The 24,389-nt window shown below is 34.7% G+C and overlaps 1 protein-coding gene across 2 annotated transcripts; it reads right to left on the bottom strand.

Moving 5' to 3' along the window:
• Window positions 1-14,365: 14,365 nt before the first annotated feature.
• Window positions 14,366-18,015, bottom strand: LOC130995236 (dihydroorotase, mitochondrial-like). Of its 2 annotated transcripts, XM_057920440.1 has the most exons (10): window positions 17,807-18,015; window positions 17,418-17,490; window positions 17,264-17,302; window positions 16,912-17,054; window positions 16,601-16,782; window positions 16,264-16,400; window positions 15,582-15,747; window positions 15,349-15,465; window positions 15,024-15,184; window positions 14,366-14,773 (listed from the first exon to the last, which is right to left on the bottom strand). In XM_057920440.1, the coding sequence occupies exons 2-10, from the start codon at window positions 17,445-17,447 to the stop codon at window positions 14,579-14,581; spliced, it is 1,170 nt and encodes a 389-aa protein (XP_057776423.1). In that variant the 5' UTR covers window positions 17,448-17,490; window positions 17,807-18,015; the 3' UTR covers window positions 14,366-14,578. The 2 variants fall into 2 exon arrangements, with proteins under 2 accessions (XP_057776423.1, XP_057776424.1); XM_057920441.1 differs by lacking the exon at window positions 17,418-17,490 and having other exon boundaries at window positions 17,807-17,996.
• Window positions 18,016-24,389: the final 6,374 nt, after the last annotated feature.

Genomic DNA, 24,389 nt, shown 5'->3' on the forward strand with positions numbered 1-24,389 from the left:
AAAGAAATGAGATATTTAAAAGCATAAATTTTTGTTATCCATTATTTTATATGGATAAATTTATCCATCAAAGTAAACGCAGCCTCTGTGAGTTGGTTTGGGTTGGGATGTAGGATAGTGGAGTATAACAAATCAAGGAGGAGGGAGACGGTGTTATTGATGTTTTTGTAACCTACTTGTATCGCATGGTTTCAGTCTTTTTTCATGGAAGAAAGAAAAAACATTTGGAGTTGTTGTGGTGTGGAGTAGCCTGGGACGGCTTTTTTAAATAATACTATTGTGGCATCTGGCGAGCCACATCATATTTTTGGTGATCGAAAAATAGATGCGAGATATATTTGATAAAAATCTAATAGTTTGAGAGTTTAGAAAACATTTTAAAAGTTTTAGGATATTTTTGATAAAACGGGTATACTTCAGTGATTTTTATGATATTTACCTATAATATTAATAAGTAAAAGACTGCAATCTAGTTTTATTTGACTCTCATCATTTTGTGTTTTTTTTTTATGAATTTCAGTCCAAAAAATAAAAAACCGTGCGAATTTCAGGGATTTGGACACGGCAAAAATAGTTGTGACATGCTCATATATATATCACCAATTAAGCACGAGGTCCAACACTACTAGGAGATGGGATCTTCTACAATTTAAAATTTCAACACGAGATGTGACATGACTAATTTTTTTTCGACACAGAAATTAAGAGAAATGTGTAAAATTGGATAAAACAATTTTTTAAGAGTTAAATGTTGTATTTTATAAAAAAATGAGTCATTTTTAGTGAGACGATCCAACATGAAAAGTGCGTCATGTTTAGTGGGACGAAGGAGTGTAAATTCCATAAAGGAAAGTTTTTGATCTTGAATTTGTACATAAAACGAGGAGCTACTTAAGCTTAATTAAATCCCCAAAAGGAAAGTTTTTAATCTTGAATTTGTACATAAAATGAGGAATTACTTGAGCTTAATTAGTTTCAGATGAAATCCTTTATCCCACTATTTTGTATGTACCACTGTGTACTACTCTTAATTTATCTATTTTTTACTTTTTATAAAAATAAAAAATATTATTATATTATGAACTTTAATTAATATTTATCACATGCGAATTAGTTCTATATACGTGTCGGCGTTGTAGCTCTTGGCATGGACAAAAATGAGCCTCAAGAAATTGGCTTACTCCATTGTGGCCTGATCTCTAATTCGGGCCTGACATTATTTGGGCCCAAACCAATTGACCATTTATTCAGTTTTCAAGGCTCGTTTTATTCATCTCTTTGTATTATATTCTGATTTTTCTAATAGAATTTCGTCAAATTTCGTTTTATTCATCTCTTTGTACATAATTAATGTACGCGGTAGTGCACAGGGATAGTCGTTCATCGATTAGGGATAGTTCACAGGGATCAATTTCTTTAAAATTGAAGTGAACATCATTGACTCTATAAATATACTAGTTTTACCCTAAGGGTGTGTTTGATATATAAATTGACATAAATGGTGATAAATAAAATTTAGACAAATAAAACTTAGATAAATAATATCAGGGGAGGAGATATTAAATTTCCCAATGGAACAGTGATATAAGAGCGGGTCTTTCGTTTAATGCGGGCCTTCTTGTTAATCAATATTACTATTTTCTCTTGCTTTGGTTTTCGAGGTTTGAGACTTTTTCGGCTATAATAAAGGGTTTTCTTCAGGGTTTCCAAGAATTTCTGCATACGACATAAGATTTAGTAGTGTTGAGTTTGATGAAGATGGTGTACTGGATTTGGAGGCTGGAGATAATTAATTAACTCCGTAGAGAGACAAAGAGATGGATTTACATATGCATGTGTTTGAGATATATAATGCATGTGATGATTCTAGCTAATTCACGATTAGTTCCTTGTGGATTCATTCGGTGATTATGTATTGTTGTTTCATTATGTGCTTTCATCTATATATATTTCCACTTATCGTCGTCTTCCTCGTTTCATTTTCTTTGTTGGATTTAACGTTTTCGTCCTGCGTTGTGTAAATTGTAATACAAATTGTATGCTATTGCATGCGTACATCGAATATTATCTTATGTTGTGGTCTATATTCATAATATATATATAGGGAGAGGTTCAAAAAAGAACCACTAAATAAAAGAAGACCGGAGAACCATTTTCAGCCATTCGATCATCAAGATATACGGTGGATGCATCATCTTGTTGGATGAATGCAGATCCTGGGTTCGAATTCTGAAGGGAGTAATTTTTTTTATTTTTTTAGTGCATTAATTTTAACATCGAATACATTAATTTTTACAATGAATGCATTAGATTTGATTAGGGATGGATCGGTACGGTATACCGAAAATTTTTCGTCATACCGTATACCATACCGTAAATTGCGGTATGAGAATTTCCATACCATTGCCGTACCATACTTTCCGGTATACCGAAGATCGGCATACCGAAAATTTCGGTATGAGAATTTTCATACCGTTGTCGTACCGATAGTGCGGTATACCATACCGAAAGTCGGTATACCATACCTTACGGTATTACTGAAATTATTGTTATATCGTTTCATGCCTAAATTGCCAAACCATTAAGATATACCGTATATTTGTACATATTGAAATTTCATTAAACAAATACAAATAACTTTCTAACAATTAAACTCCACATCTTCAACAAAGCAAAAAAATAATTTACCACTAATGATATATATATATATATATAATTGATTCCGACGGCATACGGATTTTTTCGGTATATACTATCGGTATATACCGGTGGTATATACCTAAACAACGGTATATACCGGTTTTTCGGCATATACCGCGGTATCGCTATATATCGGTATACCGCGGTATGAGGAAAATGATACCGTTGCCGTACCGAAAATCTTCGGTACGGTACAATACCGTACCGAAATTTTCGGTATACCGAAATTTCGGTATTTTTTTGGTACGGTAAGTGCGGTATACCGATTTTTCAGTATTTTGCTCCACCCCTAGATTTGATGGTTCTCACGTTCTCATAAATAATGTAGTTCTCTCTAGAACCACACCTTATATATATGTATGTTAAGTAGTTATTAAATTTGATGTTTCCATTGCGTTGGCCTCATCGATCAATACTTGCCTTAATCAAAACTTGAACGTTAGTTATAAAATTTTCATGAGAGAGAGAGAGCGCTAGTATTAAGAGGGGTTTGGTATGAACAAGGAATACTAAAGGAATGGAATTGTGATTTTTTGTTTAATTCAATTCCTATAATTGGGTAGTTAGAAATAAAGTTTAGGAATGAAATGAAATTAGTTTATTTTATTAATATCAATCTATGTATTTGATTGTGTAATGTGTAGCATCAATTTCAATCCATATATTAGACTATTGCTTATATAAAGTTGATAATATTTTATTTTTTATATTTTGAGTAAATAATAATAATAAATAATGCATGTTTCATATAAATATACATATCAAAACATAAATTTAGAAGGATTAAGAATGGAATGCAATGATTTCCAAAAAAAAGAAAAAGAATGGAATGGCTAATACCATGACATGTAGAAGCAATGGTGATTTCCATAGATATATGAATGATAATTTCAAATAGAATGATGATTCCTATCAAAAAGATATACTCCCTCTGTCCACGAAAAAGTGCCCTACTTACCCCTTTTTTTTGTCCACAAAAAAGTGTCATGTTTACCTTTTTGTACATTCATACCCTTTACTTTTCAATTTATTTACAACTTATGTCATTAATAAATCCACACTTTTATTTAATCTATGCAATTAATTCACACAATTAACTCACTAATTAAAACTACGAAACCAACTCCCCCACGCCTAATCAATCCCATTTCCCCCAAAATTAAATTACACTTTCTCTGAACTCAAACAAGTGGAAGAAATACACACAAACCCTCCAAATTGTATCTCCAATTGTATCTACAGCCCGATTTAATGGCTTTTGAGCTATGTGTGTTTGTTGATTAGTTCAATGGAATAATAAATATGTTCTGAAAATTAACTCCACTTCACGTGTGAATTCCGCACTACAAGAAATTGAGTTTTTACCTACACATAATTACCCACACATAATAATGTGTGGTAGTTTAGCCACACATAATTTCAAAATGTGTAGGTAATTCACACAAAAAAAATTCATTAGTTATTGACATTTAAAATGTGTGGCAAAAATATTTTCGTGACATTTATTATTTTACGGTTATTTTTAAGTTTTATTTATGTATAATAAAATTTATTTTTAAATTTGTTGCGCCAACGTGGAAAACTAATAAAAATTATTAACCACACATAATTCTAAATTATCTATGTGTGGGTAATGAATTTTTATCATTATTTATTCTTGACATGTAAGAAACGTGGGAAAATATTTTTAACTACATTTATATTTTGACTTTAATTAATTATTTATGCAAATCTTAATTGATGTTTTACCCACACATATTTTGGAAAATGTGTAGGTGAAACAATTTGAAACTTTCAATTAGTTATTGACATTTAAAATGTGTAGCAGAAAATTTATTTGTAACATTTATTATATGGCGGTAATTCTTTTTTAAGTTTTATTTTATTTAATGAAGTTTATTTTTATATTTGGTGTGCACCTCTATTAATTTTTTTAAACCACTCATAATATATGTGGATAATAATTTTAATATTTATATTTTGACAAATTAAAGTAAATTTAATTTTATTTTTATATAGGGTAAATATCATAAAAACCCCTGAAGTATATTCACTTTATCAAAAATACCCTGAAACTTTCAAAATGTTCTCTAAACCCTCAAACTATCAGATTTTTATCAAATATATCCCGCATTTATTTTTCGATCACCAAAAACGTGATGTGGCTCGCCGGATGCCACAATGTAATTTTATATTTAGTTTTTTTAAAATGCAATGACAAAAACGACGTCATTTCGTACCATATTATTTAAAAAAAAATTCACTCTGAAATTTAAAATTGACTCCTATCGTGTTTGAAATTCATGCTAATAACCTAGAATTAGGGACAAATGCGGTAGAATATGGTACGAAACGAAGTCGTTTTTTTCATGTCATTTAAACAAAATATAATATAAATTACATTATGGCATCCGGCGAGCCACATCACGTTTTTTGTAACCGAAAAATAAATACAGGATATATTTGATAAAAACCTGATAGTTTGAGGGTTTAGAGAACATTTCGAAAGTTTCGGGGTATTTTTGATAAAATGGGTATAGTTCAGGGGTTTTCATGATATTTACCCTTTTATATATTAGTGCCAACTAATCAATTGATTTCTCTACAATTATACAATAAAATAAAAATTAAATATTCTTTAACATTAAAATAGGCATAAAAAAAACAAGAATGAATATGTTAAAAAAAAAAACACAAGAATTAAAATAGGGATAAAAATTAAATACTAGTCTTTAACATTAAAATCGAACTCAATAAAGAGTATGATTGTTTAAACTCTCAACAACTAAAAGACAAGAAAATATTAACAAACTAATCAATGTCATTAGAACTACCCCTATTGTAATTTTTACCCCACTCAAAACAACTTTATCAGCTTTCTTAATACCCGTGCCGGCACCCAAATGGGGCACTTTTTCGTGGACGGAGGGAGTACAAAGTAAAAAAATGAAATAAAGGTAGAACCACCATTCTATTCTCATCTCTCATCGTACCAATCACGTCCTTAGTGTTTAATGATCAAGAATATAAAAATAATTAAGCCTACCTAATACGTAACACCCGAAAGAAAAATTAATGATATTGGAAGTCGAAGAAGCAACCCATAGTCACGATGTCAACGTGTGAAGCTGAATATGTGGCTGCCATATCCAGTGTTTGCTATACAGTTTGGCTAAGAAGTTTATTGGAAGAGCTCGGGTGGCCACAATAGGAGCCAACAACTATTTGCGTGGATAACAAGTCGGCGATCGCGCTCTCAAAGAATTCGGTGTTCCATAATCGAAGCAAGTACATAGACACTCGCTTCCACTACATCAGAGAATGCATCACAAAGAAAGAGGTCCAAGTAGAGTATGTGAAATCACAAGACCAAGTTGCCGACATTTTTACCAAGCCGCTCAAGTTTGAGGATTTCGCCAAGTTTAGACTTTTACTCGAAATGACAAATCAAGTTTAAGGGGGAGTGTTAGAATAAAATAATAAACTTGATTTGAATAGATATTTTGTAAAGAGTATTTTAGAATAGTTGAGATGAGATAGAGAAATAAGAAAGATCTAGAGTGATCGAGAAAAAAGAAAGAACAGATAGAAAAATCTAGATAGAAATCAAAAGAAAATTAGAGAATTATCTAGAATGTATTAATCACTTGGACGATCTAGAAGGTAGTAATATAGAACTAGCAAATAGGAAAATATCAAGAGAATTCTAGAATTCTTACTTGACTACTATATATATATATATATATATGTAATATGTGTGTGGAGATTGTAACAAATAAGAACAACAAGTGAATTACAAGAGTTGTGTTAGAAAATAAATTCTTTCACTTAAATTTTCTCCTACACACAAGTCCACTCATTCACCATTTGCACAAATCACACTTTCTCCAAAATAATTAATTCTCCCACATTTATATATTCTTATATTCCAACAAAACCTGCAAAATGAAAAAAAAAATCTTCCATAATAGTCAAGCCAAAAGGAGTTTAAAATTATTTCAGGCCATTATCTTAGAGCGATTTGCAAAAATAGGCCACTACTTGCAAAAATAGGCCAATTATTAGGCCACATGTGTGCCCAATCAGGCTATTTTGGGCCACCTTTTGACCCCAAAAAAGTGGCCTATAAATGTTGAATTGAGCTCAAATGTGGCCTAAAAATGCCAAAAACTAAAATAATTGGCCTATTTTTGCAAGTCCGTAAAATAGTGGCCTATTTTTGCAAATCGCTATAAGATAATGGCCTGAAATAATTTTAAACCCAGCCAAAAGCAGATAAGCAATAACAAGTAATATTCAGATTCATGATCAGAAACCTGTAAAATGAAGAAAAATATTCCTCCATTATAGCCAAGCCAAAACTAGATAAGCAATAACAAGTAATATTCAGATTCAGATTATTACGCAAGGAAGCATACAAATTCACAATTAGGGTCAAAATGTTATCATCAATGACAATTATAGCTGCTTATTACATGTACGCAATGAAATTGACATAGAACCGAAACAACTCTAAATCCACTGGATTGGATTAGAGCACATAGATCTCGAAACCAATGGCTAACTCCTCTGCACATCAATTTTTTCACCGTCTTCGGTTTGATTTCAACATACCAAATCCGCACGCCACCATAGTAATCATACTTCTCTTGAAGCCACTGGAATGTATCCAGATCCAACATTGAAAACAAATCTAGCTGATCATTCCCTAGCAGTGACATCACCATTTGATCCATTTCATTCTCAAGTTCATATCCCTTCAATCTAGCATTCTCCAGTTTCACCGCAACGTTCCCACCGGCGTTCCTGCCGACCTTCCTCTGTAGCTTCTTTGCAGCTTTGCATTGTGTTTCACTTTCCGACACCCTTCACAAACGACACCTAGCATTTTAACAAAATCGAGTGGGTATATGAATAAGAGATAGAAATAAAGGTATCGAGTGGGCATATGAATAAGAGATAGAAATAAAGGTATGAAGTAAGAGAGAGATGCGACTTGTGAGGAAAGTTATGAAAAGCTTTTAAAAATTTTGTTTTTGAAAAATCGAACGAAAGTTATTTTTATCTCTCTCCTGCAGACCCCGCGGGAGAAACACACAAATTAAATGATTTATACGTACATGCACATATCAAATTATATTAATGGAATTTTGTCTAGAACTTGACATCAAAAAATCTTGATGTTTATCACTGAAAAATGAGAGAATAATAAAAATATTCATTTTAAATGCCTCTTTTTTTTCTTCCTCCTTATTTCCTATAAAAGAGAATTTCACCATTTTTTATAAAAAAAAATTACCCCACATCAAAAATGGAGGGGTAATATTCCACTTGAAGTGAAAAGAATGAATAAGTAAGGGTGAAATTCTCTTTTATAGGAAATGAGGAAATAAAAATGATGCATTTAAAGGGTAGAATTTTTGTTATCTTTTATTTTTCATGATAAATTTATCAACTAAAGAGAACACACACCCTAATACTATAGTTTGTTTAGCCAATTATATTGCAAGGAAACTAGCTAGCCAGAAATTTGATTCCCTTTCTCGGTCGGTCTAAGGTTCTTTGATTTGATAATTTGTCAAAACTAATTAAAACTAACAACACTTAACTTTCATAAGTTGATTATGATATTATTTTAACTGAAGATAGTGAGAGTTCTAAGAGCAGCTCCGACGTGGAGGCGTGCCGCCTCGAGTCGGCACGCTGCACTGGCCAGTCTGGCCTGCGCGCCCAGCTCCATGGTCCGTGTAGGCATGTTTGACGAGAAAATGCTTTCGCGTACAGTGCAACATGATTTTGAAAAAATGGAAATTTTGATTTTTTGACCGTATTAACCCTTTTTTTTCTCAAATAAAATTGACCGGCTCTCCCCCAATTTTTTTCTTCTTTTATTTTCTTCTAAGAACACCCTTTTATTTCCCTTCATTTTCACAAATAATTTTTTCTTCTTCTTTATACAATCTTCTTCTCTTTAGCAAAATGTCATCATCATCTTCTCATTCTTCCTCCGATTCAAGTAGCGACGATCAACTCATCAATTCGTCTTTGGAAGAAGGAGCAGTTAAGCGACATCATGTTCGCATGCATCATTTTGCACAACATGATCGTCAAGACGAAGGCGACATCGCTTGCGCCTGCTTCGCCGGTGATCATGACTTCTCCACTGACCACGACAGTGATCGGAAGCAGCTCGTATAGCAGTATCTCTCGGAGGCGATGGCGCCAACATGAAAATCTACATTTCATCAAACAACTTCTCAGACAATCAAGTAATGCGAGAAACTCGACAAGATTGTAAATGAATATTACCTCGACAATAAGGTACTCAATAAAACAGGTGATGTGCCCCACCAAAAACTGCAGAGGGGCTACTGACAGGGAGACACAACAACGATATGGGCGAGGCTATACCGATAAATTATTTTTTAAATAAGAAAGTAAATTATTAAATAATTTTAATATTTTTTAAATAAGGGGACTAGGAAGAGTAAAATGAGGGCTATTAATAGAATTACCGAAATTATCAATTATAGTAGTCGTACGGGCCTAATTAAAACAATAAAAATGAGACTCAAGAAATTGGCTTACTCCATTCGGGCGGGCCTGATCTCTAATTCGGGCAACATTATATGGGCCCAAACCAATTGATCATTTATTCATTTTTCATGGCTCGTTTTATTCATCTATTTGTATTAATTATATTCTGGTTTTATAAAATTATATGGAATTTCGTCTAGAACTTGAAAATTTGACATAAAAAAGTCTTGATGTTTATATAAATGGAGTGGATAGAACATACATTTTCGACAAAGATTTGTCAACAAATTAAATATTAAAAGTATGTTCTCTTAGGTTGATAAATTTATCATTGGAAAATTATGAGAAATAATAATAAAAAAAATCATCATTTAAATGCATTATTTTTATCCCCTCATTTACTACAAAAGAGAATTTCACCATTAATTTCCATAAATTCTTTTCACTCCAAGGAAGGATAATATTATCACACTAAAGATGAAGGGATAATATATATTATTCCTACTTGAAATGAAAAGAATGATGGAGAAATAGTGAAATTATTCCTTCTTGTAGGAAATGAGGGGGAAAAAGGATGCATGAAATTTTTTGTTATTCCTCTTTTTTCCATGATGAATTTATCATGATAGAACACAAATAGAACACAACCTAATACTATACTTTGTTCAGACAATTATATTGCGGAAATTAGCAGAATTTGGTTCCTAATTTTCTCGATCGTACGTTGTCGTGAGTCTTTAAAGTTCTTTGATTCTATAATTTGTCAAAACTAAAAGGTGATAGTGAGATGAATATAGTCTCCTTTTCACATTGACTCTATAAATATATACTTCTAGTTTTACGAACCCTAAACAAATTAATTAATACATAGAGAGTGGAGTGGAGGAATATGTTTTTGATTGAATTAAGGTATGCATTTATGTTTTCAATCAATCTTCTTAAATCTTTAGACGATGATGAGCGTTGGGACAGCTTTGGTGTGATGAACACTCTTAGCAAGTTTGCCATCTTTCTCTTTCTTTTCTTTTTCGTCTCATTTTACTCGCTTCAAATCACCGCTACGCCTCCTCTTATTCAGGTCCGATTCCATAATTTCAATCCTCTTGTGTTCTTCTCTCTCATCCTTCCACAGCGTGTCTGCTGGGCCTATTTTCTCGTGATTTGGTTTTCGAGTTTTGAGACATTTTCAGGTATAATAAAGGGTTTTGTTCAGTGTTTGCAAGCAATTCTGTGTAGGATTCCCGGATACAACATAAGCTTTACTAGTGTTGAAATTGATGAAGTTGCTGCACTGGATTTGGAGGCTGGAGTAGAGAGACAAAGAGATGATGAGTGATGGATTTTGAGATATATAATGCATGTGATGATAGAAATCACGATATATATGATTCCTTAATTCTGGGTTCAGTGGTTATATTGTTGTTGTTGTTGTTTCATTTCGTGGCATGTGGTTACATAACACTTATATATATCGTGATCGTCTTTCTCGTTTCATTTTAAATATTGTATGAACATCAAATATTATCTTATGTTACTCTTGTTTTTTCCTGCATGTCGTCCCATTTCCAATTCATATTCCAACATACACAAAATTACTTCCTACCAATTTTGAGATTATACCCCACCACTTAAAAATACTTCAATTACCCTTCTTTTTTTCACTAACACGATAAATTATTACTCCCTGTGGTGGGGTCATGTACATTAGTAGCGTTTAAAATGTTGTAATTGTAAAGTTGATAGGGGTGAGCGAACTCAAACCGGACCCGCTACACCAACACGACCGACCTAATATGCATATGCGGTCTGGTCTGGTCCAGATCTGTTTTTTAGGATTGAAAGTATTCGGGTTGGTCCGGATTTAAATCCGCTCGAACCCACTGAACCCGGACCGACCCATACCTTTTATAAAATAATTATTTAATTTATGTATTTATAATAATATTAACAAATAAATTAAATTTGACCTAATATCCTTAATACTGTGGATTAAGAATATTTGAGACTACGATATGTGTTCGTACCGTAAGAAATTTCTTAAGTTTTAAATTTAAAAATTAAGTGTAAAACAGGGAAAATAAAAATTTTACATTTTGACGGGTTGGACCGAACCCGAACATGTCGGTCTGATCCGGTTCTTCTTAATTAACAATACTATAAAAGTAAAAAAAAGATTCTTAATTTTCACATTTTATTCCTCTCTCTCGTGTTCTTCTTAGCCGCCTCCAATCCCTCCATCCTTCACCGCCGACCCTCGCCGGACACTAAAATGATGCATTTAAACTCAACCAACATATGGCCGTTTGTCGTAGCTTACTTTGTTTTTTTCTTTCTTCGGAATGTGACCCACCACCAACCATTTACACGGATTTCCTTAACAAACTAAGGATACAAAGAGTTTTCTTTCAATTCGAAAACTCACAAATATGCATACAAAATCGAAGGAAGAAAAAGGCTGCTCAGGCGAAATTTATCTGAATCTTGGCTTATTGAATTGAATTTATCTTGGCTTATTGAATTAAATTTATTGGATCATTTGAATCTATTGAAACATTTGCCTTGGGTAGTTTATTGCCATCAGTTTATCTCCTTCTTCTTGATTTATTTTCTTTTTTGTTTATTTTATTTCATTGCTTAAAACAAACCAATTAATTTTATTTGTTCTCCATATAGAAAAAGATAGTTTAATATAGTAATTAATTATAATAAGTCCATGCGGATTTAACATTGCTTGTTAAGAAATTAGCAAAAACAATGTTCTTCAGTCGATGATGACCATTAAAAAATTGACGTAGGAGTATGAATTAAAAATGTATAAAATGAGAATTTTGAAAGAGGATGCATGAGATGCCAAGTAGGACTCCAAATAGAAGAGAGAGCACGAATGACACTAATCATATTATATACTCTGTCTCACGTTCACAGCCGTTAGACGGAAGATGTTATTTGCTTCAATGTGTAAACGTTAGGGACTTATTTGCCCTAATTTATTAATGTTTATATTATGTAAAAGACCTATTTATTTGTTTGCTATAAAGAACAGGATTGTATTTGCTGCTTTAATTATAAAAGTCTTGCAAATTGTCAACTAAGAACAGGATTGTTATCACAATTCAGAAATATCTTTGCTATTGATGCAGCCCATATTTTCTAAACAAAGAATTTATCCCTTGCTTGTTATACATAAAAGGCGAAAACTTATTAGTCAATGTCTGGGAGAAATGAAAAAGGTGACAGAAAGATAACGTTGGGCAAAAGTTGACGGCTGAAGCGCATGCCACGTCAGTTTAGGACAACTTCCACAAACGATAATAACTGCCATCGGCTTCTTCATAACTAACCAAAATTTTCAGATTAAATTCTTCTTTCCAAAGATTAGAGATTGCCCACAGAGAATAGCAAGAATATACGAAAACGGGATAGATTAAAGTTCAAATTGAGAGAAGAAAAAATGGAAATTTGTTGATTTTTGTTTCTTCTAAACTATTACTATTTTTTTTTTGTTAAATTACATAAATAAATAAATAAATAAATAAATAAATAAATAAATTTAAATATTGTACCACGGTGGACTCGAACCCAATATCTCAGATCTTGGACATTAATCACCTACCATTCGGTCAACACACGCATTTTGAAAATTTAACAAAATCTTGGGTACAACTAGGTGTATTGTACAATCGAGTTGATCCTTGTCCAAAATAATGTTATTTACACGGTTCGAATCAGGATATAGATTCAGGTCATGATGCAGGTCAGAGTTTGAGTACAAGTACACCCAGTTGTGCCCAAGACCATCTCCCCTTGAATTTATACATATATAAAATGAGGAGCTACTTAAGCTTAATTAAATCCCAAAAAGGGAAAATTCTGATCTTGAATTTATACATAAAATTAGGAATTACTTAAGTCCAAAACGGAAAGTTTTGATCTTGAATTTGTACGTAAATTACTTAAGTCCAAAAAGGAATGTTTTGATCATGAATTTGTACATAAATGAAGAATCAGTTAAGCTTAATTAATTCTATATTCGTGTCGGTGTTGCAGCTCCTGCCATGGACAATCGGCAAGATACCAATAATGTACAGAGTTTGGATTCCTATTCCTTCAGTAAATCTATATTCCACCATAATTTAGAGAGTTAATAGATCAAAAATATCTATTTTATTATTATAAAATTTAAAATAGTCGTAAAGCTAAAAGAATTGCCAGTATTAAAGAGTTTTGTGATTATAAATTGTAAGCAAAATATGATTAATTCACGACTAAAAAACTTTGTCATTATACATTATAAGCAAAATAGTATGATTAATTCATGACTAAGAAGTTTTGCGGTTGCAAATTGCAATAAAAAATGGGTTAATTCACAACTAAAATGATTCATAGTTGTGCATCAATGGATAAAATAGAATCAATTCACAGCAAAATAAATTTGAAGTTGTTAATAGTTGCTCATTTCGTCTATGAAATTTATGCCATAATTTTATTTTTCGTCCGCCCACAAAAAATATATCACATTCATTTTTAGTAGTATGGTCCGCACCACTCCACTCACATTTAAAGTGGGACTCGTAGTCCACACTCAACTCATTCACATTTTATTAAAATTCGTATCAAAATTAATATGGCATAAATTTCATGGACGAAGAGAGTATAATAATATAAGTAAAATTATAAAAATGGCTACCTTTTTTTTTTTAAATCTTGATGGCTATTTTATCTAGTAGCAATATAAATACTCCTCCATCTCATTAATCTTGCTCGACTTTGTTTTTTGTTAGAGTAAATAACCTCATCAAGGGCATTTATTTTAAAGGATTAGACTTAATAGATAAAAATAATTTTGTTAATCCCTTATTTTTTTTATCGGGCAAAGTCATGTTAGATGTTAGTAATTAGTTCCCCCATCCACTCCAAGAACCACCTTATCTCTCCATTCACCAAAATCCACCTTATATCTCCAATCTCCCAATTCGCTCCCAAGAGGGATCGAACCCGGGTCACTTCACTTAAGTGAGGACCCGGTGGCCCTTATTTCCTTTGATGGATTGAAGCTTTGGTATATCTTAAGGCCCTTGATTATTTATATCATTCAAATTAGTCTTTCGTTTCTTGCTGCCATTCTCGATGATCACTACAGAATATTTCGTGCTTTAACTTCTCAAAAATTAATCAATACAACGCCAACACCTCAGATTTGAGGTGCACATATCAATTGAAATCACACACTCTAATTCTGCAAATCAAGAAACAACTCAACAGCAATTCCAACAAAATAATGAGCTTCGTTTAATGTAATGACTCTACAAACATCATCTAGATCATTCAAAGATTTGTTATCCTAGAGAGGAGAAGGTAGCCAGTCGAGTACTTGACCGGCAAACATGGGAACAATCTCACCCCACCCGAAAGAAAAGGATGGCGGTACTGTCCACGGGGTCTTGCTCAATCTTATCTTCGAGCTGTTTCTGGGTAGACCGTAGAAGTCTGGTCCGTTGAAGCTCGTAAAGGCTTCCAGCTTGTCCAGCGCACCAGCCTGTAGTATGTATGCACTCTCAAAGATCATTCGTTATGGGAAGACAAAAATAGTACGAGGTCGTTTACTTTGAGTGATAGGATAAAATGATGAGAATAATCCAAGTTAAGCTAACATACTATTTCCTTTAATGGGTTGATTAATTTTCAACTTATTTGACAATCTTATTCTTCAAATAGTTAATCATATGTTTTATCAATCTGTCATATCACTCAAAAGTAAACGACCTCTAGAAAAATACTAAATTTACCTCTTCAAAAACCTTTGCATACACTGACAAGGCCACAGGAGAATTGTAGATTCCAGCACACCCACAAGGACACTCCTTGTTCCTTCTATCATGAGGAGCACTATCAGTTCCAAGAAAAAACCTTTTGCTTCCACTTGTAACAGCTGATGCTATTGCCTGCCCTGACAATGTCAAATTTATTCACTACTATATATTGTCTTGTTTTGGCTTAGACGACAGGTCACATCAGAAATATATAACATTTGCGAATCAAGCACGATACTAGAGAACAACGGAGAACTACAACAGTTTACTGTTATCAATACATGACTCGAGGTGTACGTACTATGTATCTCTCTCTTCAGTACTGGAAGACAATAGTTATGAGGCTGCAGGCCTCCTTGAAAAAGGGAATTCCTGTTAAGAACAATATGCTGCGGAGTGACTGTTGCTGCAACAAATCCTATAAAGTATGAAAGAAATTAGAGAATGACAAAGAAATGAACATGGCATATCATCTTGCTTGATCAAATATAATGGAACTTCTGCATTTAAAGTGTTGGACACAAAAGGGCTTACTTTCATCACTAGACAAAACAAAATCTACGGCATCCTTAGTGGTAATGTGTTCCATGACAACCTTCAATCCGGGGAGCTTCTGAATTAAGGGGCTGAGAACTGCATCAATGAACAGCTTTTCACGGTCAAACACATCAACATCTGGACTTGTTACCTCCCCATGGACCTGCAGAGATTTCATTCGCACAAGGTTTTGCCAATTATTTATGCACCAATTACATTGTTAGTGTACAATGACGATGTGTGTGCATGTATTGGCCTAGTGGTAAGAGGTTAATGCCCAAGACCTGAGATCTTGGGTTCGAGTCCTCCATCGTGCGGTCTTTGGATTTCTTCATTTACTTATGCAATTTATCAATTAATAAATAAAAAAAATGATGATGTGTGGTCATGTCATGTTCATATAAATCTTGTTTTAATTTTTCGATTGGCTTACACAGGTCAAGCTAACAACCTGTCTTTAATATGATTTATGATATGCATACAGTTCAAACAATCCATCAGCAGACCCATTTCTCAAGTTAGATGGTGAAATAACTCTTACAAGATTCTGCAAAATTTTCATATTAGAACTATTAGAGCACATACCTATTTATTTTTATTGAAAGTGTGATTAGGTTGAACGAACGGAATATATTTCACACTTGAGCAAATCATTATGAAGAAACAAAGATAAGCTCACCAACAAAGGCATATTCTGCTGAACCATTTCCTCGAGTACAGGTAAACACTTCCCGAATAGATCGGTTACACCATCTTGAGAATTTGTGGTAGCACCAGCAGGATATAATTTCACGGCATATACAACTCCACTCTCTCCTGCGATATCAATTATTTATATCAAACGCGAAGTCATTAACTTCTACAACATCTTTCATGTGAAAGAATACATGAAGTTGAATTAGCCGATGCATTCCCTATTTCCATGAAGCAGTCGAGCACAATAATAACAAAACGTGAGGTTGTCAAAGATAACATCATATGAGCTCCTTGCCACATAAATAAGGAGTTCAACTCACTTGCTAACTTAATCTCATTAGGGCTCGTAGTGTCTGTCAAATAAAGTGTCATCAAAGGAGTGAAGTCACTGTCTTTCGGCAGAGCATTCAAAATTGATTGTCGGTAGGCTATAGCTGCAGCAGTGGTGGTGATTGGAGGTCTCAGATTCGGCATGACTATGGCTCTTCCAAAGTGTTGTGAACTGTATGCAAATTGTTCTTAAGACATATTTCGGGCATAAATAAGAGAAAAATAAATAAATTCAGCAAGAGAATACATTATAATCTACGTAAAATTGAGTTTGTAATGAATGAATGTGTAGTTATTCAACCTGTGGGGGGCAACTGCTTCAAGAAGCTCCCCATCACGAAGATGGAGATGCCAGTCATCAGGTCGTGTGATCGAAAGCTCCATTTTTATCCCAAATGTTTTTAGATGGATTGGTCTTCTAGCTCTCACAAGTGCAGATGACAACTGTGTTGTGGAAAAAAGTCTTTAAAATTAAAACAAACAAGTCTAATCAACTAGAAAAAAGATATCGACTATCATGCCAAGAGATGAATAACAAAGTTATTCCTTCTCGTGGAATGTATATATGCATTGAGTCCATAACTAAGGATGATTCGATTGCAACAGGGACCAACTTATGAACATTTTACAAACATTAGTTTCTGAAAATGCACCTTGACAGAGAACTCTGAAGGCACAGCAAGAGCACTTCCCTATCACAAAAAAGAGAACACCAACCATCAAATATATAAGGCGCATTGGGATAGATTGTTTTCTAAGATAGCAAAAAAGTACGAATAATACGTATAATGAAAAGATATGGCATACTCTGTAAGGACCCAGGGATGTCTTCAACATCCTACAAACTAGACAACAGCTCTAAATGCCCTTTTTCTACTATCTGCCAATATTAAGATAAGAAATTATCAAGTTATAAGATTTAATGTAAGACAGATGGAAATTTCAGTCACTGTTTTCATAATTGATAAGATACTTGATTGAGCATTTTTATCCTGGATTCTCCAATCCACTCTTGCAATGGAATATGAATCAAGCTAGTAAACAATGGATTAGCCTATACTATTTTTGTGTATGCGCACCTCATCGGCAATACATATTTGCATACTTAAATAAACATGATTTTTCGGCAACAATTTCAAAATTTCAGACGCGATTTCAGCAACAATTTTACGCAGAGGACATGGATTTCAACTCACCAATTTCAGAAGGAACAAGTTGAATTGATGCTCGGCCAAAGAGAAGGGAAAGGAGAGCTGCCGGCTTGTAGTTGCAGAGGAACTTCACTCAACTCCTCCATGATTCAGGAGCAATCTCAGGCATTACTCGCTCAGAGTGAGAGATAATTGTTCGAATTCAAATTTGTAAGGAGTAGAAAAAAGGGAAGTTGGAAGAGAAGAAGAGAGGCTGCGCTGATGAGCTAAATTCTTTTCTAGGCCCAAATAGATAGCAGTATAAGTCTTTGTTGGGCCGGTCTAATGAGTGCATCCAATAAATTAGACGTAAACTACAAATTAAACACTACTGCTACTTCGTCGCGTGCGATACACCACGAGCCATGATATATTTTATTATTTTTAAAATATTAAATTATATAAAATTTTTGCAATGATTTTGTATATGAATTTGATTAATTGATATAAAAATTATGTTAATATAATTATTAATATTTGATTTAAAATAGTATGTTATAATAATAATAATTATTAAATTTATAGATTGTAAAGCAAATTATTTAAGTTAATTTTATTTTGAGAAAATAACACTAAATCATCAATGTAGCAAAATTTATAGCAGCAATTTAGTATAACAATTTTGGGCTCTTAAAAGTCCAAATTATATTAGTATTATTAAAAGTTTATATTTAAATAACCCAAAACTAACTAAAAAATTAGAAAAAATATAAATAATATAGCAACAAGTATATTTATATAAATAAATAAATAAATAATTCATACACAAAATTAAATAAATCTATATAATATTTAAATTTTAATTTTTAGATATATAACTAAATTTAATTTATAAATTTATATTAAAATCAGTACAAATTTTATTCACATTAATTGCACTAAAAACCACTATACTTTAAAAATATTTAAATATAAAATAATTATTAACAATCATATATTAATTTGGAAGTCGAATTTTCCATATTAGCTTCTTAATATTGTACATTCCGATGTGAAGTAATATATTTTCGTCTTTGACCTAAAAAATGAATAACATATTATTAAAAATATATATATTAATTCAATGTAGAATGTTGGATTTTTTGAAAAGAAGAAATAGATATGTCGACGCGAGTTCAAAAATATCTAATTTTCTTGGAACTCTATCACACACCCTTTATATAGGAAGCTGAACAAATAAATGCATTGCTCCAAAAATTGTAAAGGTCCAAATCTCCCATCTAAAATCATGGACCCGATTTTTTTGTTTACTTTATCCACTCAATTTGAAATTATATATGCAAGCGATCTACCATATAAAATCCAAAATTTAAAAATAAATATGCACACTTGTATAATAATAATGATATCATTAACACTACAAATTATGGTACTACAACTGTATCTAACGTGTAGTGACATTCTTTAGGGAGGGAAACTATTAATAGGGGTATTATTCTTGGTGGCCAATTATTCCATTTTGGTATATGTTCATGTTCACTGCTGATTTTGGTGGCTATTCTTGAATTATAGTTCTTCAACTTGCATTAATCAAATATCTAGAATATCGAGCTTATTTATAAATTACAAGAAAAGTAAATAATACGCATGGAAATAATATGTCTATACAATGCTGCTTATCAACTTCTCTGCCGATTATGGTTGTGACCGAATATGAATCAAATTTTGAAATTTTTTTATTAGACAAGTCAAGATTCTAGTTAAACTCGTATCTTTTTAATTATAAACATGCTATTAAAATATAAGTTTGAATTCGAATTTCGACTCATCTTTGAGCAAGTTTTTGTCAACCAAATTTAATGAAGACAAAAAAAAAAAAATTCAATGACTAATTTGATACACTGCCTATTGAAAATATCACCAAAATACTTTTAAGTTTTAATAATGTTGGAAATTGGTTGTGAGTAACCAATGTTTAATAATTTTTCGAGTACCGAAAACATTTAATTTAGCAGAATTAAATGGGACAGGATCGATCTACGTTCCGAGTAGATGATCGTAGTATATTTATTTACTCAAAACCGATTTCCGGTGAGTGAGAAATAATTGTTTAAAGTTGGGTACTTGAAACATGGAGTTGTGGGAAAAGATAAGCATTAAATAAGATTTAATACTTATCCCACATTGGAATGTGGATCACATTTATTACAGTATAAAAGCTATTACATCACAGGATGTAATAAAACTGTGTGCACACGTGACGGGTTGCACAGCCCACATGCGCGCGCCGCCGCCGCCGCCGCCCGCCCGGCCCGGCCCCGGCCCCGGCCCCGTCGCCCGACGCCCGGCCCCGGCCCCGGCCCCCGGCGCCCGGCCCCGGTCCCGTCCCCGTCCCCGTCACCCGACGCGCAGCCGTGGACTTGCAGGGCTGTTACACTTCTGTAACTGCCGTCGGAGGATTCATGGCAGGATTCAAACAGCAGGGCTGTTACGTCCGTTACTGCTGTAACCCCCGACACCTTATGAATACCATCAATGGTATTAATCCCCCTATTGATGTGGTCTGTGCCTATATATAGGACAGCCTCCATGCATCATAGAACATCTGAAAACAAGCATTACACTCTTACTCTGCTGCACTCTGCATCGTAAAAGTTCTGTTCTCGCCTCGTTCCAGTTCGCCGGAGCTCGTTGGTGTGCGGTGCTGCTACCTACGAGACGAAGCCGTTTTATCTTTGGGGACGACACGCCAAACCGAGAGCACTACCGGGGAAAGAGGATCCTCCTCGACTCGGCTGTTTTTCCTGGTTTCGTTTTTATTGTAATTTCAATTCAGTTTCTCCTTTGTAATCTCATCTCCTACATTTCTGGTTTCATTGTACTACGCCCGCGAGCTTGTAATCCAACAATCGCAAGACGAGATAAGCTTGCAACGTGGGAGTTTGAACTTGTAAACTGAACTTAAAACTTTCGTAACTTAAACACCTTTGCTGGAGATGTCGACCGGTCCTGCGAACTCCACCGAGGCTGCCAATGCCGTTGCCAATGCCGCTGCCGCTGCCTCTGCCGCCGCTGCTGCCGCCGTCTCTGCCGCGGCCGCATCAACCGTGGCACCCGCCACCTCTGCTGCTGTTGCCTCCACTTTTAGTGGTGGTCTTTTTGGTGTTTCAACACCACTCCCGTTCATGTTTGGTACTAACCAAACGACTTTTGGAGGAGTTAGTTCCGTGGAAGGAACGGTTGGCCAAACCTCGTTTGGACCAACGATTGGTTCCACTTCGAGTGGTTCCATGGGGTCCACTTTTGGACGAACGATTGGGGCCTTCGGGACCAACGTGGTGAGCCATGGCAACATGGCGGGATCGGTGCCAATGCAGCCCCCGAGGGTGAATGCAATAGCCGAAAAGCCACCTAAGTTTGGTGGGTCACATTTCAAAATGTGGCAGCACAAGATGATGTTCTACATCACGACTTTGGGCTTGGTCGATTTCCTGTGGGAAGATGAGCCTCCTGCGCCAGCAGAGAACGAGACCAATTTCTGGGTACATGCCGCGTATGACGATTGGCGCTATGGTGACTATCTTTGTAAACACTATATTTTAGAATGTTTAGAAGATAATTTATACAATGTATACGCCAATGTAAAGACCTCCAAACCACTTTGGGAGGCACTAGAGAACAAATATCGTAGTGATGATGTAATAGCTAAGTTCTTAGACTTTAAGATGATCGATGGTAGATCGATCATGGATCAAGTGCAAGAATTCCAACTTATCTTGCATGAGTTGGAATCCGAAGGGATGAAAATGCCCGAAGCTTTCATCACTGCGGCGGTCATCGAGATGCTACCGCCAAGCTGGATTGACTTCAAGAGCTACCTTATGCAAAACAAAGAGGAGATGACTCTTGAAGGTCTCATGGTGAAGCTGCGCCAAGAATTTGACGTGAGGGAATGTATGAACAAGGTCGAAAACTCACCTCAAATCAAAGGCAACTTGTTGGAGAAAGGCGGTCCCTCCAACAACAAACGTGCTCGCCCAAATGCCAAGGACAAGGGCAAGGCAAAGATGAAGGATTGCTACAACTGTGGCAAACCGGGTCACTTGGCAAAGGATTGCTACAAGCTCAAAAAGAAGAAGGCGAGACGTGATATCATTATCATTGAGTAAAAGTTGATCAAGACAACTTGGAAGCTTAGACTAGAGTTTGAGTCCAAGTTGTAATAATCATTGTTTAGATAGCATTTTGGTAGAGCATAGCCAAATAGCTTATCTAACTCAATAATAATAAGAATAAGTTTATTTCTTATCTATTTGAGTGTTGTGATTTATAGCATTGTAGACATGTGAATCTAAATGCGATAAAAAGATTAGTAAATATGGATTTACTAAAAATAAACGAGTTTAACACTCAAAACAAATGTCAAATTTGTGTTGAAGCAAAAATGACGAAGTCTCCGTTTCATTCTGTGGAAAGGAGCACTAAACCTTTAGAACTAATCCACACTGACGTGTGTGATCTAAAGTTTGTGCAAACTCGAGGTGGTAAGAAGTACTTTATCACTTTTATCGATGATTGCACAAGGTATTGCTATCTTTATCTTCTAAGAAGTAAAGATGAGGCTATTGAAGCTTTCAAGAACTTCAAAACAGAAGCCGAGAATCAACTTGGTAGTCGAATTAAGATGGTTCGAAGTGATAGAGGAGGAGAATATGTTGCTCCGTTTGAGGAATTATGCAACGCTAGTGGTATAATACATCAAACAACTGCTCCATATTCACCTCAATCTAATGGTGTTGCTGAACGCAAGAATCGAACTCTTAAGGAGATGATGAATGCCATGTTGATTAGTTCTGGGTTACCCCAGAACATGTGGGGGGAGGCTGTTCTATCAGCCAACTATATCCTCAATAAAATACCACTCAAGGGAAGGGACGTCACTCCCTATGAGTTGTGGAAAGGCAGGAAGCCCTCATACAAATACCTTAAAGTGTGGGGGTGTTTAGCCAAGGTACAAGTGCCTCCACCCAAACAAGTGACAATCGGTCCTAAAACAATTGATTGTATCTTTATTGGGTATGCACTAAACAGCAATGCACATCGTTTTTTGGTTCACAAGTCAGACATTCCAACAATGACTGTAGGAATGACGATGGAATCAAATAACGCTGTCTACTTTGAGAATATCTTTCCTTGTAAAGACAAGGGAAAAGAAGAAGCTAGTACAAGCAACGATACTAGAGAAGAAGCTACTAGTTCTGTACCTGTTGAGACAGTGCTCGAATCGCGAAAGCGACCAGGCCCTGACCTTGCAGTGTCAGAACCAAGACGTAGTAAACGAGGCAGGATTGCCAAGGACTTTGGTCCAGAATATATCGCCTTCATGCTAGATGAATAACCTTCATCTATCAAAGTGGCGTTCTCTAGACCAGACGGACTACTCTGGAGGGAAGCAGTCCAGAGTGAAATTGATTCAATCATGCAAAACCACACTTGGGTGTTGGTTGATTTACCTGAAGGTTGTAAACCTTTAGGATGTAAATGGATCCTAAAAAGGAAATATAAAGCTGATGGATCAATAGACAAATATAAGGCGCGCTTAGTCGTTAAAGGATTTAAGCAGCGTGAGGGGTACGATTTTTTCGATACCTATTCACCAGTGACGAGGATTACATCCATTCGAGCGCTTCTCGCGATTGCTGCATTGCACAATCTTGAGATTCATCAAATGGATGTTAAAACTGCGTTCTTGAACGGTGATCTAGAAGAAGAAGTCTATATGGAACAACCTGAAGGGTTTGTAATACCTGGACAAGAGAAAAAGGTATGCAAACTAGTAAAGTCTCTCTATGGACTAAAACAAGCGCCGCTGCAATGGCACTTGAAATTTGACAATGTCATGTTGTCGAATGGTTTCAAAATCAACGAATGTGACAAATGTGTCTACATCAAGAACACCAATAACGGGTACGTTATGGTATGTCTCTATGTAGACGACATGTTGATTATGGGAAGCAGCAATCGTATCATTGTTGATACAAAGAACATGTTAAAAAGGAATTTTGACATGAAAGACATGGGGTTAGCTGACGTGATCCTTGGAATGAAAATTCTCAGGACCACCGATGGAATAACTTTGACACAATCTCATTACATTGAGAAAGTGCTCAAAAGGTTTAATGCGTTTGGCAAATCGCCTGTAAAAACCCCATTAGAACTCAACGTTCACATGAAGAAGAACATGGGTGAACCTGTTGCACAGGAAGAATATGCAAGAATCATTGGGTGCCTTATGTATATTACAAATTGCACTCGACCTGATCTTGCATGCCCAGTGAACAAATTGAGTCGCTATACAAGCAATCCAAGTAAAGAACATTGGAAAGCACTTGAGAGAGTTTTGAGATACTTAAAGTATACTCTAAACTTTGGAATACACTACACGAGATACCCCCGGTACTTGAAGGGTACTGTGATGCTAACTGGATATCCGACGCGAAAGACTCGTTATCAACGAGTGGTTACGTGTTCACTATAGGGGGAGGAGCAATCTCGTGGAGGTCTACAAAACAGACATGTATTGCTAGATCCACCATGGAATCAGAATTCATCGCTTTAGACAAAGCAGGTGAAGAAGCCGAATGGCTAC

The sequence above is a fragment of the Salvia miltiorrhiza genome, chromosome 7 (assembly GCF_028751815.1).
Source record: "Salvia miltiorrhiza cultivar Shanhuang (shh) chromosome 7, IMPLAD_Smil_shh, whole genome shotgun sequence".
In the NCBI taxonomy this organism is placed as follows: domain Eukaryota; kingdom Viridiplantae; phylum Streptophyta; class Magnoliopsida; order Lamiales; family Lamiaceae; genus Salvia; species Salvia miltiorrhiza.

Coding starts and splice junctions, on each gene's coding strand:
- LOC130995236 (XM_057920440.1), bottom strand. CDS start 17,447: ATGTTGAAGACATCCCTGGGTCCTTACAGA. Junction 15,466..15,581: donor TGTTTTGTCTAGTGATGAAA/GTAAGCCCTTTT, acceptor CATACTTTATAG/GATTTGTTGCAGCAACAGTC. Junction 14,774..15,023: donor ATGCAAAGGTTTTTGAAGAG/GTAAATTTAGTA, acceptor TACATACTACAG/GCTGGTGCGCTGGACAAGCT.